The following is a 15,924-nucleotide window of genomic DNA, read 5'->3' as shown; positions in this document are numbered from 1 at the left end:
GCATGACATTAAATTCGTTTTACCACTCGTATAGATTTGTGAATATACATTATATTAAATTCATTTTGCCAACCGTATGACGATTCTACATCGCACTCAGTTCATTCTGTCACTCGTATGCAGACACGATTCCACATTGCATTCATTCATTGTGCCACTTGTATGCAAATACGAATTTATATTATATTATGTTCATCCAGTCAAGACTCATTTTCCCATTTAGAGTTTGGGACTTGGGTCCGTTACAATAGTTTTAGCAATTTTTGGTGTAGTTTATTTCAGAAGGCATCTATCATTCTTCGGAAATTCTCTATGACCTCTTGCTTCCCACCTTCCCAATATTCTAAAATGCAGCGAGTGCCAACTCTCATACAGTGGTATTAATGTATGTGTTTGTTTTTAAAGGAATGCATTTTATATTATATAATATATATATATATATGATATATATATATATATATATATATAGTATATATTTGTATATTTATTTGTGTATATAAATTATATAAATAAACATTATAAATGTAAAAATGTATATATATTATATATATATATATATATATATATATATATATATATATATATATATATGTGTGTGTGTGTGTGTGTATGTATGTATGTATCTATGTATGTATGTATCCAGTACTTTCTACAGATGACAAGTACTTGCATTGAAAAGTTTACATTCTCAGTATAAGTCTATTAGCTCTTTCTAATTTTTTATTTACGTGTTTGTGGTGTTGCTTTTTAATTCTAAGATACTTTCTTATTAATTCTATAACTGTTACACAATTTCATTTTGATTTATATTCCAATTAGTGTTCCTTATTCTTTATGCTTGTGTTCGAAGTCCATTAGTCTCCTTTTTCACCGCAGTGTGACTAATCTTATCTGCCCAGAGGTGAAGTTTTCCGTATGTGTTGACTTTTTATGTAGATAGATATGTGCTCAATAAACTGTTTTGATGTGCACGTAATACATGAATAGAACTTTAAGTAATGCCTACAGGGCACTGCGTGCGGTACATTAACGATACTAAAACAACCCCCCCCCCCCCTTATGGGACATAAGGGGTGGGGCGTTTGTTATTATCGTTAATGCACTTCACGCGGTGCCCTGTAGGCATTACTTAAAGTTCTTTGCAACGTCCCTAACTACAACCTTTTTTATTCCTTTTACTGTACCTCCGTTCATATTCGCTATCTTCCATCTCACTTTCCAATCTCTCGTAACAGTTGATTCGTAGTGCAGCTGCGAGGATTTCTTCCTGCTACGCCGTCAAGAACTTTTTACTCTTTCCCTTTATATTCCATATAATACTTGAAAAGGATGGTTATTTGCGGTTTTTATATAGAATGCCCCATGTCTGGTGAGATAAGGTAACACTTAGGTATCCACCATATGCTCAGTGAGACTCTCCAATATTCCATTTAAAATTCGGTGATTTCTCTGGTGTGTCTCTCTGTGTGTGTGTGGTTGTGTTGTGTGTCTATTGTGTCATCAAAATGCGGGAGCTCCCTTGTCCCTAATCTGCTCATTCCGCGTTAGCGGATCTTTGTAAGACCTCATTATTTTTTAGTTTATCTACCACTCCTACCGCGTCCTTACTTTTTTTTTATTTTTTTTTTTCTTCTTCGCTTTATTGGGCAACATTCTTTTCCTTGAGTTAGCATTCTATCCTTTCTGAGTTATAGTTGTGAAGGTAATTTGGTCGTCCGTCTGTTTGCATGATAACAATAAGAAAAAAATACTCACATATATAATAATTATAATATATATTATCGTTGCTCGTCTGAATGTGTGTGTGGGCGGCCCAACGTGGGTTTGAGTGATACGCGACTGTCTTACAATCGGTCACTGAAAAAATGAACAAACATAAATATTCACAGTGGTGACAATTTTGCCATTTTAGTTAAATGATAACTCCTTAACACTAGGACAGGTAAATCCCTTAACTCACATTAGAATCAATTTCTCAGTGATCACAATGGCTAAAATAACAATAATTGCACATAGAATCTTTAAGAAATATACCTAGGCATTACCATGCACTTCGAGGAACCAAAAATGTCATGAGCGATCTCTTAACAAAATAATACTCTTACTTACCAAATCGTTTGCTTTCCCACCGTAAGGACCGTCCGTCTTAATCCCCTCGTGGTCCACTGCCTACATTCCTGAAGGGGAACGGCATCGTAATTTGTGCACATGACCCCTAACGACACTCGTTAAACGAGCCTATATTTCCATCATATTCACTTCTCTATTTAGGACACTTGTTAAACGAGCCTATATTTCCATCATATTCACTTCTCTATTTAGCTATCAACTGTTATTCATCAGCAACAAACCCTCTCTTAGCTCTTAGTTTATAGAATCTCAGTACACTACAATGCTTACCTCCTAAATCGCTTAATTTCCTCAAGGCCATGCACATCTGTCTGCTTCTAGGTTTAAAACACAAAGCGAGCTTCCCTCCCACGCACTTGACCAGGCGGCGGGAAACCGAGCCGATGGTTCCTTTTTCTTGCTCGTCATGAAGGGAGAGAGGAAGTAGGGAAAGCGTCCAAAATCACCCTTAGTGCCCAACAAAAGGGAACTTGTTCACTCATAAATAAATTTTTTTTTCCTTTTTTTATGGACAAGAGTATACGCTTATGTCTTATATCGAGTGGCCCGAAATTCAATTACCAAACTTTTCTTTACCACAAAAACAGCTGTTTTTCATCGCGCAGCGGACATATTGTTAACAGTCGCACAGAGAAGATGCCCAAACTTTCCCGCCCGTCGACACCCGCCCCCTTTGAAACCTCTTGACCGCAAGAGGGTTCAACACCTATTGCCTAGCATTGTCCACTAGGTCCTGCTCTTCCTCCAGAATTAAAACAAGTTTCGACAGTGGTCTATCATAATCCTTGCCCTCCCTTCTGACAGTCACCGTCCTAACCAGTCCATCTTTCCCTGCTTTAGTCTGTACTACTCGAGCCAGTGGCCAATGGCAGCGTGCTACACTTTCATTGACCATAAGGACTATGTCTCACCACCCTGACGTTTCGTCGTTCCTTGAACCACTTCTGTCGTGTTGTAACCCCCGACAGGTATTCGCGTTTCCAACGTGCCCAGAACTGCTCAGCCATGTGCTGCACTTGCTTCCATCTCTGCTTAGAGTAGCTACCTGTTGCAACATGGCACCCTGCGGGTGACTCTCCCATGTTTAAAAGCTTGTTTGGTGTGAGTGGAGCTGGGTCTCTACTGTCTGAGGTGACAATGGTAAGGGGCCTACTATTAACTGTTGCTTCCACCTCACAAAAGAGTGTACACAATCCCTCATAATCCAATTGCTGTGTCCCCAAGACTACATCCAGGACCCTCCTCACATTACCTATCAATCGTTCCCATGCTCTCCAAAATGTGAGGCGCCCGGGGATTGAAAACAAATTCCACCCCACACTGGAGCAACTCATTTCGCACCTTGTTTTCTCCCAAGAACTCATAACTAGAGTCTAGAACCTTCCGTGATCCCACAAAAATTAGTGCCGCAGTCGCATCTGAATCGTCCTAACATGTCCACGACGAGCCAAAAACCTTCTGAAGGCACTAATGAATGAGTCTGATGTGAGATTTGACGCTACTTCCAAGTGTATGGCCCTCATGTTCAAGCAGGTGAATATAACTCCCCAGTGCTTTATCTGCGCTCTGCCCCTTTTCACGAAGAATGGTCCAAAAAGGTCCACCCCGGTGCGATAGAAGGGTGGTTTCCCTGACTCCACGCGATCAGGTGGTAGATCGGCCATTTGCTGTTCAATTACCCTTCCATGTACCCTGCGACACTTGATGCATTTCCCTAGCACGCGCCTCACCGCTGCATTGCCCTTAACCACCCAAAATTTCTCCCTCATTAGACCCAGAACATACATTATGCCCATATGGTTGGAACGCTCGTGATAATACTGGATAACTATGTCAGTCAAGTGGCCCTTATATGGCAGAATAATTGGATTCCTTTCGCTCGGGGCAATATTCGCCAGTGATAACCTCCCTCCAACGCACAATAGCCCATTTCTCAGGATTGGTTTCAATTTTCTTAAGGAGCTGGAAACCCTGATGGTGCTGCCCTTCTCAAGACTTGCTATTTCTACCTCATAAGTCATTCGCTGTGCTACCTGCACAACCACAGTCTCTGCCAAGCTCATAACTTGTGTAGACAAATGCATGTTTAGTTCGCTAAGCTGCTGCCTATGTTTGCACATTAAATACCTGGTAAATAATAAGACCAACTACGGCTCTGAGTAGCCGGATCCACTTTGAGTAGTGGTGGATGATTTTATATGCCACCCTGTCTGCCTACAATCCAACCCAACCCTGAAGCTAATTGTTTGGCAGACTTGCGCCCTTTTGGGACCTATCTCATGCCTAACTTCTAGTCCTTCCACACTGTTGGACATGTGGGCTGGCTCTGCTGGCCAAAAACACTCCTCCTTCAGCAAAAAACCTGGCCCTGTTCTCCACCTTTCAGACTGCTTGGAGCGTGATGCATCGTCTGCCGGGTTCCATTCAGAGTTAACGTACCTCCACTCATTCTGATCACTTCCTTCCCTTATCATAGAGACTCGGTTCGCTATAAATGTTTGGTACTGAGCTTGATCATTCCGAATATAACGCAAGACCGTTGTTGAATCTGTCCAATAATAGACCTCGTCCACCTTGAAATCTATCATGGCCAGAATTGTGGTTCCAAGTCTTACGGCTAGTACAGCTGCACTAAGCTCTAGGCGGGGTACTGAAACGTCCTTCAAGGGCGCTACCCTTTCCTTTCCCATAATGAATCTACAGGATACATTTCCCCACCGATCTGTGACCCGCAAGTATGCCACTACTCCTAAAGCCATGATGCTCGCATCCAGAGAACAGATGGCAGCTGTATTAGGGTAGCTGACTCCCACCCAATAACCTTTAGGCATCTTGGCACACTTATCCCTCTGGTCTGATTCAACTTGTTCACCCACACCCTGATGCGGTCAGTGGTGTTGGAGTCCAATCCCCTGTCCCAGCCTATCTTCAATCTACACAAGTCCTGCACAATTATCCGTCCCTCAATTAAAACTGGTGCCAATATGCCAAGGGGGTCGTAAATCGAGGCTATGGCCTGACAACAAGCTGCGTTTAGTCCTTGGAACTGAAACCAGATCTGCCTGGACACCCAATTCATCAGTGGCCAAGTCCCACTGTACTCCCAATGCCTTTGTCTTATTTGGCCCTGATCCATCTATGAACCCTGAAATGCCCTTACCGTACCACTCCCTTGGGATGGATGACAAAACCTCCACGCATGAGCTACTGAACTTCATCAGTGTAAATCCCCCTTTTTCGCAAAGCTCCTTAACCTCTAACAAATTACTTAACAAGGCATCTTGACGATCCTCGGCTCTCAAACAGTCGTCTACATAGAAATTGTTAGCAACGGTGTCCCGTGCTCCCTTGGAGAACCCATTCCCAAAGTCGCTTGCTGTCTGTTTCAGCACAAAATTCGCAATGCTGGGTGACGAACAGGCCCCAAACAGATGTACAGCCATTCTAAACTCAGTTGGCTCCTCATTAAAACTATTTTCCCACCAAAAGAACCTGAGGTAGTCCCGCTGATGTTCTGGTACCCGTACCTGGTAAAACATTGTATTTATATCCCCTGAATAGGCAAACAGACCTCCCCTAAACTTAACCAACACACCCAGCAGAGTTCATCATATCGGGTCCCTGCAATATTAGGTCATTCAACGACGTGCCCTCCACCCTGCTCGCACAGTCAAATACAACACGGACCTTGTCTGGCTTTTGCTGGATGTTGCATACCAAAATGAGGGATATACCATACATTTTCCTGGCTGGCTGAGGTCACTCGCTCAGCATATCCTTTCTGTAGCATCTCGGTCATGAAGGCACTGTATTGCTTAGCGTAGGTACCATCCTTCATTAGCTTCTTACGAAGACTGTGCATACGGAGCAATGCAATGTCTCTTGTTTCTGGCAAGGGTCCAAGATTGTCGCGCAGAGGCAGTGGCACCTCATAACCCCCCTCTACAGTTCTAACCCCCCTTTGAATTAGATCTAGCCATTTCTTATCTTCTGCAGACATTTCCCTTTTGGGAGATGCCATGTCCTGGAAGTCTCTATTATAATCTTCCACCAGCATGCGGTCCAAACTCCAAACGCCTGCTAGTTACTTGGATCCTATTGATGTGCTCTTGACACCTCTTTGCCTTTGCCCCACAGACTGCCCAGCCCAATAATGTTCGTATGGCATGTGGCTCATGGAGGTGGGTTGAGTTAATGACTTCCCTCGGCTCAAGTAAGTGTGGAACATTGTTCCCAATTAACAAACCCACTTCGGCATCCACATCTGGGATATCTATTTCTCGCAGATGTGGCCAGCGTTCCAGATCTCCGGCCTGATCACATCACACTCATCGATAGGTATGCGGGAGGTGCTCAACACTGGGGGGAGTGTAATGCAATTCTTACCCTCATAGTCTAATACTGACAATCCTGAGACTAGGCTACATGCAATTTCCCCTGTTCCATTGATGGTTTCAACATTCACCTTTACGTCTTGCATCTCAGTGTAAAACCTCTAATGTCTTCATTAATGCCTCTGAACAAAAGCATGTAGAACTCCCATTGTCCAAAAAGGCCCTCGTCACAACCTCCCTTCCTTCCCTTGACCTAACCCTTATGGGCACAACTGACATCCCTGTGCCAGCACTACCCCCCTTAACTGCTCTGAACATAGCAATTTTGTCATGCGTACCTTCCCCCTGAACCACTAAGGCCCTATTTGCGCTCTCTGGTTCCACCACTTCTGCTTCCTGGTGTCGGTGCAACAGAGTTGGATGGTTTTTGTTACACACATTGCACCTTTTCCTGTACCTGCAATACTGGGACATATGACCATTTCTCAAACAACTAAAACAAAGCCTCAATTCCTTAATGGTGTTTAGTTTGTCCTCATGTCCCATTTTAGCTATTTGGTCGCATTCATCTATTATATGTGGTCCTTTACAGTGCCAACATGAAAGTGGGAGCCTCCCCAACTTTGTTACATGAAACTTTCCTTGCACTCGTTAAACCCTGTGATTTGCTTGGTGCTGAACCCTCTCCTAACCCAGGGGTGGCCCCCTTTTTACCACTCTCGAACAGGTGGCGTCCAAACAAGGGATTTTTTAAGACCCTAGCCTCCCCTTCAATGAAACTAACTAAATCATCAAACTGTATGGTCTGCTTCTTCTCACTAATTATCTTGTCGGCAACTCTACACCATCGGTCCCGCACACTAGATGGGAATTTGCTCAGGATCAACCTCATTGTTTTTGGGTTCTGCAATTCGGCGACACCATAAGGGACGCACGAAATTGCATTTCTGCAGGTTTTTAGCATCACCGCATACTCATCAAAGTCCTCTGCATTATTCTCCCCCATGTCCTTCCATTCGATTACCTTATCCACGTATGCGGTGGCTATTTGCTCAAGGTTGCCGTATCGCTCCTCCAGCAATTTTCTTGCCTGCCTATAGCCCTCTGAAGCATCTAAGTGGAGGCAAGCTACCACTATCTCATTTGGCCTACCTGTTGTGTATAAATCCAGATACCTCAGCCTTTCCTTATCATTTGTCAGCTGGCTGCTAAATATGTCGTCGAATGAGCGGATGAACCTAAAGTACTTTGTATAATCTCCATCAAACTTAGCCATATCCTGCTTGGGCATCAAGCTTTTGAGGCTGCAAGAGATTAATGTCTGCAAGATTTCCTTATTACTTAAGTCCCCTTGGTTATTCCTACCTGAGCTAACTTCAGGCACTACTGCACCTAAGCCCATGGGTTGTTCACTCCTGTCCATGTCAGGGTCTATGTGTTCCCTTATCCTAGTGACAGGAGCTATTTCTCTATTATTTTCGTCAAATTGTTGTAAAACCTTCTCCTCTGCCACCACCTCAGCTATCTCTGCCTCCAACCTAAGCTTCTCCCTCCTCTGTCTTAAGGCTTCTTCCTCTCGCTCTATGGCTTGCAGCTCTTCCAACTTCTGTAATTTTGCTTCCAACCTGGCTCTAGAAGCAGCTGCCAACACACGCCTACTCCCAGTAGAACTCACGCTTGGACTGTTTAGAGCCCCTGAAGCAACAGATTGCCTACCCATAACTGATGCGCTATCCCCCACATTTAAATGTTCCTCCTCCTCTGGGATTGGCCCAATGTCCTCTCCTGCCTCTTGGTCCTGATTGATCTCACTGTTCTGCCTGACCTCGAGTTCCTTCAAAAATTCCTGAACACTCCTGCCCTCCTTCTCTAGTGACTCGCTCAGACGCTGATACAATGCAGATTTGTTCCCCCCCATTGGGAGGCTTCTAGCTCTCAAACCCTCCCTCAATTGCACAACTTTAAGGGTCTCCATTTTCCTGGATTCAGCTCTGGCCACTCCCTATGAACTAACGAAATTCCCTAGTCGAACTGTAGCTGACCTAACCAAGGAGTTGCCAAAACCCGCACCACTCCGTGAAGACAACTACCAGTACCTTACTCAGTTGCGACGTCACAAAGATCCTTCAAGTCTAGGGAGCAACCCTGAATGCAACAATGTCTCGTGTCCCAGCCTTATTTACTTAAGCCTTACTGCAAGCGGCAAACAGACTGTGGGAAATCATCCTACGAACCTGAATTAATACACCATGAGGCTTAAACATGTTGCACTGCTCTCCCGACTCGGAGCACGCCTGCTGCCCCTCTAATTGCTATTAACCCTGTACCGTGGTTCATCAGGGTCCCTAGCGGGGACACCACGATCCTACCAAATTTCGATCTTGAGCCCCTCAAATTTGCCAATCAGCCCTTGCCCTGGAAACTCACCCAGATGTAGTTTGCATGCCCCACAAAATTACGCCCCTCCCTGAAGAAATGGCACAAATCCGGGCACCATCACAACCTATAGCTATATATTACGTATATATAATTTTTTTTTTTTTTTTTTTTTTTACAAAAGGTAAGATTGTAAGAAACCCTAGTTAAATACACCCTACACACACAAACCACTGCCCAGCAATCAACAATTCCCACATTAAATGACCCAAATGTTTTTACGCATGGTTACCAATGTGCAAGATTATCTGCTGAATAATTCTCCAAACCAAAATTAATTGCCCAACCCTGAATAGTTCTCCAAACAAATTATTTACCCAACTTGAATATTATCCAAAACAACATTAGTTGCTCTACTTAACCAGTCCCTCTTACGACGCCAGTAGAATAAATTTGAGCAGCCATCAGAATCTTAAACTTAAGGTCTCCCCTCCTCCATAACTGTTAAATATTAAGGACGTACGCCAAATTCGTTAAGATTCGCTCATGAACATTTTAATCCCTTCGTTGCAGAACCACCATATGCCTGCTAAAACTTGACTCATGTGACACCTTTAACAATCGCGCCCAAACTTTCGGCGGTACACAACGTTAAACACGAACTCTTAGCATTCGTTGCGGAACCACCATGGCCCCGACAAATAATTGCATTGGTGACGGCACTACCACTAAATACGCCTAACAATGCCTTAAGAAATGGATCCAACAAAGGCTTCTTATTTGTGTAGACTTAGCCTAGCTTTCCTCGCACTCCTGGTTTTCTTTGGGCGCAGCGTGGTATCGGACGTCCTTTGAAACCAGCCTCATTTCCTAGTCTTCTCCGCACAGCTTCGCCAGAGGGGTGGTAGCCGATTTGTGACTGTGGGCGGCCCAACGTGGGTTTGAGTGATACGCGACTGTCTTATAGTTTCCTTTATTACAATCGGTCACTGAAAAAATGAACAAACATAAATATTCACAGTGGTGACAATTTTGCCATTTTAGTTAAATGATAACTCCTTAACACTAGGACAGGTAAATCCCTTAACTCACATTAGAATCAATTTCTCAGTGATCACAATGGTTAAAATAACAATAATTGCACATAGAATCTTTAAGAAATATACCTAGGCATTACCATGCACTTCGAGGAACCAAAAATGTCATGAGCGATCTCTTAACAAAATAATACTCTTACTTACCAAATCGTTTGCTTTCCCACCGTAAGGACCGTCCGTCTTAATCCCCTCGTGGTCCACTGCTTACATTCCTGAAGGGGAACGGCATCGTAATTTGTGCACATGACCCCTAACGACACTCGTTAAACGAGCCTATATTTCCATCATATTCACTTCTCTATTTAGGACACTTGTTAAACGAGCCTATATTTCCATCATATTCACTTCTCTATTTAGCTATCAACTGTTATTCATCAGCAACAACCCTCTCTTAGCTCTTAGTTTATAGAATCTCAGTACACTACAATGCTTACCTCCTAAATCGCTTAATTTCCTCAAGGCCATGCACATCTGTCTGCTTCTAGGTTTAAAACACAAAGCGAGCTTCCCTCCCACGCACTTGACCAGGCGGCGGGAAACCGAGCCGATGGTTCCTTTTTCTTGCTCGTCATGAAGGGAGAGAGGAAGTAGGGAAAGCGTCCAAAATCACCCTTAGTGCCCACAAAAGGGAACTTGTTCACTCGTAAATAAATTTTTTTTTTCCTTTTTTTATGGGACAAGAGTATACGCTTATGTCTTATATCGAGTGGCCCGAAATTCAATTACCAAACTTTTCTTTACCACAAAAACAGCTGTTTTTCATCGCGCAGCGGACATATTGTTAACAGTCGCGCAGAGAAGATGCCCAAACTTTCCCGCGTCGACATGTGTATATAAGAAAGAAATACAAACAAAAAGTCAAATTGACTTATGTATTCCCACGCCATTATATTTTTCCACTCCTTTGTTCTCGCGATTCATCCACATCAATAGACACTAAAAAAAAATAATAGAAAAAGAGAGAGAGGGACATTAAAGGTGCCCACATCTTTGAGGCCATTTAAAAATGACTCGGGTTGACAGAATATTATAAGTGTATAATGTGATCTGATATCCATTTGTTGTAGGTAGGCATAAGATGAAAAGAATTTTGCAGATAATGAAATAGCGTAATACACGAGTATGATAATCACTAAATAAGGGCATTAAATGTGCTTTAGCTTACAGGTTGCTTTACAAATCAATTTAATCAATATTCACACTTGATGTATCATAACACCTCGGAGATATTGTTGGTTTAATGAGGAAAATGGCATATATATAATTACCATGCTCATTTCCACTGTAGTAATGTCGACTCCGTAGGGTATGAAGCCAGGTTCGCAGCAAGTCTTTTATAAGAATAATAATAATAATAATAATAAAGCTAGCCCCATGACGTTCTCTTTCCTGGATGCCTGCCACCTCATTAGCTGTCTACGTGATGCTTAATTTTCTGCGTAGTTAAGAAGAAAGACAATGAATCTTTAACAATATGGCCTCTAGTAGTTTTCCCCCATCGAAATTGATCTTTGCTGTGGGATCATAAACATTCACACACACACAATTATATATATATATATATATGGGACTTTTATTTTCATATTATACTGTTGTATTGCAGTAAAAAGACTTTCATATATATATATATATATATATATAATATATATATATATATATATATATATATATATATCCTCACGTGTGTATCTGCTGCCGTGACAAGATATCTTAAATAAAAGTCATCCCGTCAGATATTTTGGGTTACGCTGTGACCTGTTGCCTTTAAAGTTCGGTTTTCGTTTTTTCCATTTTTCTTCGTTATTAAAGTAAGAGAGATTCTTTGCCTCATTTCAAGGCCCGCGCTGGTGTTTCAATTATGAGGCCATTTTGAAAAATTCATCAGTGGTTATGAAAGGCGTAAGTATGTAATAGAACCTTCCTTCTTGTTTTATTAAAGGTCATTTTTATGAAAGTGATGTTTTCGCTTGTAAGTTGCATTTCGGGAAGGAATTAAGTAATGGAACTAGAGTTATAATGTTGAAGATATTACACATCCGTAATTTTAAAGGTATTAGATGTTCCAGATTTGGGTTGTTTGAGGATACGCAAGTCAGGGTTGAGTTTGCTCTCGTTATTAGACTGACTTCAAGAAGAACACGAGGGTTTTCTTTCAGTGTGGGTGTAAGGGTACAAGTAAAAGAATATACTTTCTTTTCACACATCAAATTATGCTTTCGGACGGCGGAATTTATTATTTATGATATATAACATATTTTTGTAATTGAAAAATTTTATATATATATATATATATATATATATATATATATATATATATATATATATATATATATATATATATATATATATATATATATATATATGTACATATATATATATATATATATATATATATATATATATATATATTCTAAATTACATCTTGCGCGAACCCCGGGCTTTAGAGTGAGATGCCAGAGCATTAGCAATTCCTCCACACAGGAAATTCTAATGCCATAGACTCACTGGAAAGACCAGGGTTCGCTTCCGATGTGAGTCAGATTTTTTTTTTTTCTGGGAAACACGATCTCGTGTGTTCATTTCCCATTTCCATATATATATATATATATATGTGTGTGTGTGTGTGTGTGTGTGTGTGTGTGTGCGTGTGTGTGTATGTAGTGTGAGTACATATGTATGTATTTGATTTAATATCATTAGATTATTATTTTAAGTGTGTTCCATACGTACTTATATACAATAAGGATGTGATCTTAGGTATGGGAAGTGACAAAAGTTGGTAATTGATCACCTAGTGTCATTTTGCTAAAATCCGACCAAGGCAATGTGCTCACAGTTCCCTGGTATTATTAGTAGCACTGATTTCATTGTTATTATTATGTTAACAACCCCTTCAGCTCTCTGGGAACTCCCGTTTCCTCTTCAGGGCGAATGGAATGAATACCACGAAATGTTTAGGCACCATTTACATAGCAGGTAGACCACCTCACGGTCAGTGTGCCACCGTCAATGAATAGACTGTCCATTAAGGGATTATCCCGTGTAACAGGAACAGTTCTCTGGGCTTTGAAAGGAGGTAAGGTATCGTGTCTAATTTCAGAAGTCTCTTGGCTGTTATCCGTCACAAGCTCATATGAATAATTTTTTCTGACCTATTTTTTTTTTCTTTTTGGTTTACTATAGAGAAAGTTTTATTCCAACGGAACGTGATTAAGGGTTAAGTGAACATCAGTTTGACTGCTCTACGTCTTTTAACAATATTATTTTTGTAAAATAACCGTATGTTTATGAAATGCATGCTATAATCATTATGTCAACATTCTATTGCATCGGCATCGTTGCTCGCTTGAAAACGAGCAGCCTTTTTATGTTAAGAAGTTTTTCGAATTTTTTTCAATTTCCTCCACGGGAAAAGTGATTGTTTTTAACATTATTACACATACCATAAGAATGGAATCTTCATCAAAATTGAAAATAGATTAAAATATCCGATAACGATTATACTTTATTGCACAGGCTATTCATCGAAGAAGGAGGCAGAATTATGGAGACAGTCTCAGTTTGCTGTTTAATTTATACCTGTAATATTAATTAACCTTATGTTCGTCCCATTTTCTCTGAAGAAGGAAACAAGATTTTCAGAAAAGCATTCGAACCGCTATAATATTGACCAGTACGTTTTCATTGCCCAACATTTTAGAGCTATTTGTATTCCACATTTTTAAAACTGGATTGTTTAAAGTTTCTTGATTATTATTATTAGTGATACTGCTTCAGATGTCCTTAGTTGGCAATGAGTATATGCATTTATGAAGTTGATAATTACTAATTAGTATAAACTATCAGTATTAATTTGCATTTCATATTATTAACCCCGCTCTATAAACAAGTCCTTCAGTGGATATAGGTCTCTAAGTTTATATGCTGTTTAATATGTTATGTCTTATCTTATAATTGAACTACATTAGTCCTTTATAATGGAGAGAAGTCCCATGGCTCTTGATGATAATATTGCACAGAAAAAAATCAAAGTTAGTGCTCAATCCTGGAGAGAGAATTGAAAGGCAAACTCCTTTTTAATAGCAGGATCACCCTATGCTTCAAGTTCCTTTAATTTTCGTTCATTGGCTTCGCTCTTTGTCCTATTCATCATAGAAGTCATGTCTTTATTCTCATTATTTCTACTGGTCATCGAGTTCTTATATCTTGATTTTAACCTGACTCAAAATCTCCTTGTGTTTGTATAAAAGATAAATGCACACAAGAAGTTCGAGGGCATGCAAGACAGATGACTGGCAATTTTCTGGTGGGGTAGGGTGTCAGTGGAGCGTGTAGATTCTGGTAGAAAATAAACAAATTGTTACATTTTTCTTCGGGAATTCAAATATTGTGCAGCCTAGTCAAGGCAGGAAAGAGAGAGAGAACTGTAGTGTGTATGAGGAAGGGTTGTCAAAAATAGTTTGGCATCAGGGCCATGCAGTGGAAAGGACTGAACCCATTAAGATAAGCCACCTGTGCAACAATAGACAATTAAAAACAATTGTGAGATCGGTGCACCATTTTCCTTCACTTTAATTCTTTTTTTTCCAGAAAACAAATTTAATCTTTATTCCGGTGTTGGAAATTCAGCACTTCTTCGTATCTCTTATATAAGTGTGTGTGTGTATGTGAGTGTGTGTGAGAGAGAGAGAGAGAGAGAGAGAGAGAGAGAGAGAGAACTCAGGTTGTAATGTAAAAACTCCATCACTGAGAGAGAGAACATATAACACGACAGCCCTACAACAGTTTGTCACTTGCACAGGTCAATACTTATGTCACAGTTACACAATCTGGAGGGAAAGAAAGAGAGTGACCAAGAATTCTTGCACTCACATCCATCTTAAAATTCGTGCGAGAGCCAAGCATGGTTCATACTTAGTGAAACAGTAAGACTTACCAGCTTCTAGAGAGCGAGCAAAGGTCACAGCAAGCTATGTGAATTTAAGGAAACTGCATTTGATGTCAGGGAAATGACCAGTTGATTGTAATCAGCATCTGTATTTTATATCCTCACCAGGGCGTCTTTCAGCGTTTGTGAAGTTTCCACACGGCGTATGTTTTCTGATAAATAATAACTAGTCATTTTTCAACACTCCTCCCACCTTTTGCACACTCCCTTTCTCCCTTATCGTCCGTTATTAACTTTTCCTTTGTTTACCTTTTCTTGTCACTATTTGCACTGTCATTTTTTATTTTTTTCCATCTACCTCTTCCCCCTTTTGTTCGCTGCCTAATTATTCTTTTGTTTGTCTTCTACGCTCATTAAGTCTCCACTTGTCTTTTGCTGGTCCCTATCCTGCAGTTTGACCCCCTTTTGGTCACACATAATAGCTTTTGATTTATTTATTTATCTCAGAGAAATGTGTTCATTCTCTTAATCGTTTCTTCTTTCTTATTCCATTATTCAGTCATTTGTTTTGGACCCTTTTTTTTAATCTCTGTGATTACTTCCCCTTCCACGTAATTTTTCTGCGTGAAATCGGATTTGTAATAAATTCTTTTCTGTCTTCCTTTGCTTCTATAATGCACACCGATACAATATTTTATTGTATTACTCAAGATCAATTCATCTTATTATGCCTCTCTCTCTCTCTCTCTCTCTCTCTCTCTCTCCTCTCTCCTTGCCAAATTGCTGGTGATTCTTGTGCTGTTGACCTTGGGCCAATTTTTCTTGTTTCTGTGATTTCGTTTTGTTTGATAATTTTCGGTTCTTTTTCTAATAACGGTTCCTAGTTCCCCTTCCTTCTCAATTTCATCATATTGGCTCATCCCTTTTTCTTTCACCTTCCGTCATTGTCTGTGTTTTTGTTCTTTATTGTTTCTCAGTTTCATGTTGGTTTCCCCTTCCATTCTGTGTGTTTCAATTCTCTTTTCCTTCCAGCGTGTCAAAATGTGATTTCATCCTTTTCCTTTGATTTTCCCCCTAACGTTCCTCGATAGCCTCTATT

The 15,924-nt window shown here is 40.7% G+C and overlaps 3 protein-coding genes across 3 annotated transcripts in view; 1 reads left to right on the top strand and 2 right to left on the bottom strand.

Moving 5' to 3' along the window:
- LOC135222411 (uncharacterized) overlaps positions 1–15,924 on the top strand; it is a 440,725-nt gene that overhangs the window by 51,581 nt on the left and 373,220 nt on the right. The gene's annotated exons all lie outside the window — the stretch shown is intronic.
- LOC135222413 (uncharacterized) lies at positions 3,531–4,214 on the bottom strand. Its single transcript, XM_064260500.1, has one exon. It carries the CDS (start codon positions 4,212–4,214, stop codon positions 3,531–3,533), a length of 684 nt encoding a protein of 227 aa, XP_064116570.1.
- On the bottom strand, positions 5,094–5,669 carry LOC135222412 (uncharacterized). The gene has a single exon (XM_064260499.1). It carries the CDS (start codon positions 5,667–5,669, stop codon positions 5,094–5,096), a length of 576 nt encoding a protein of 191 aa, XP_064116569.1.

This window comes from Macrobrachium nipponense, chromosome 3 (genome assembly GCF_015104395.2).
Source record: "Macrobrachium nipponense isolate FS-2020 chromosome 3, ASM1510439v2, whole genome shotgun sequence".
In the NCBI taxonomy this organism is placed as follows: Eukaryota; Metazoa; Arthropoda; class Malacostraca; order Decapoda; family Palaemonidae; genus Macrobrachium; species Macrobrachium nipponense.
The sequence above is the reverse complement of the archived record's forward strand: the minus strand, read 5'-3'. Positions and strand labels throughout refer to the sequence as shown.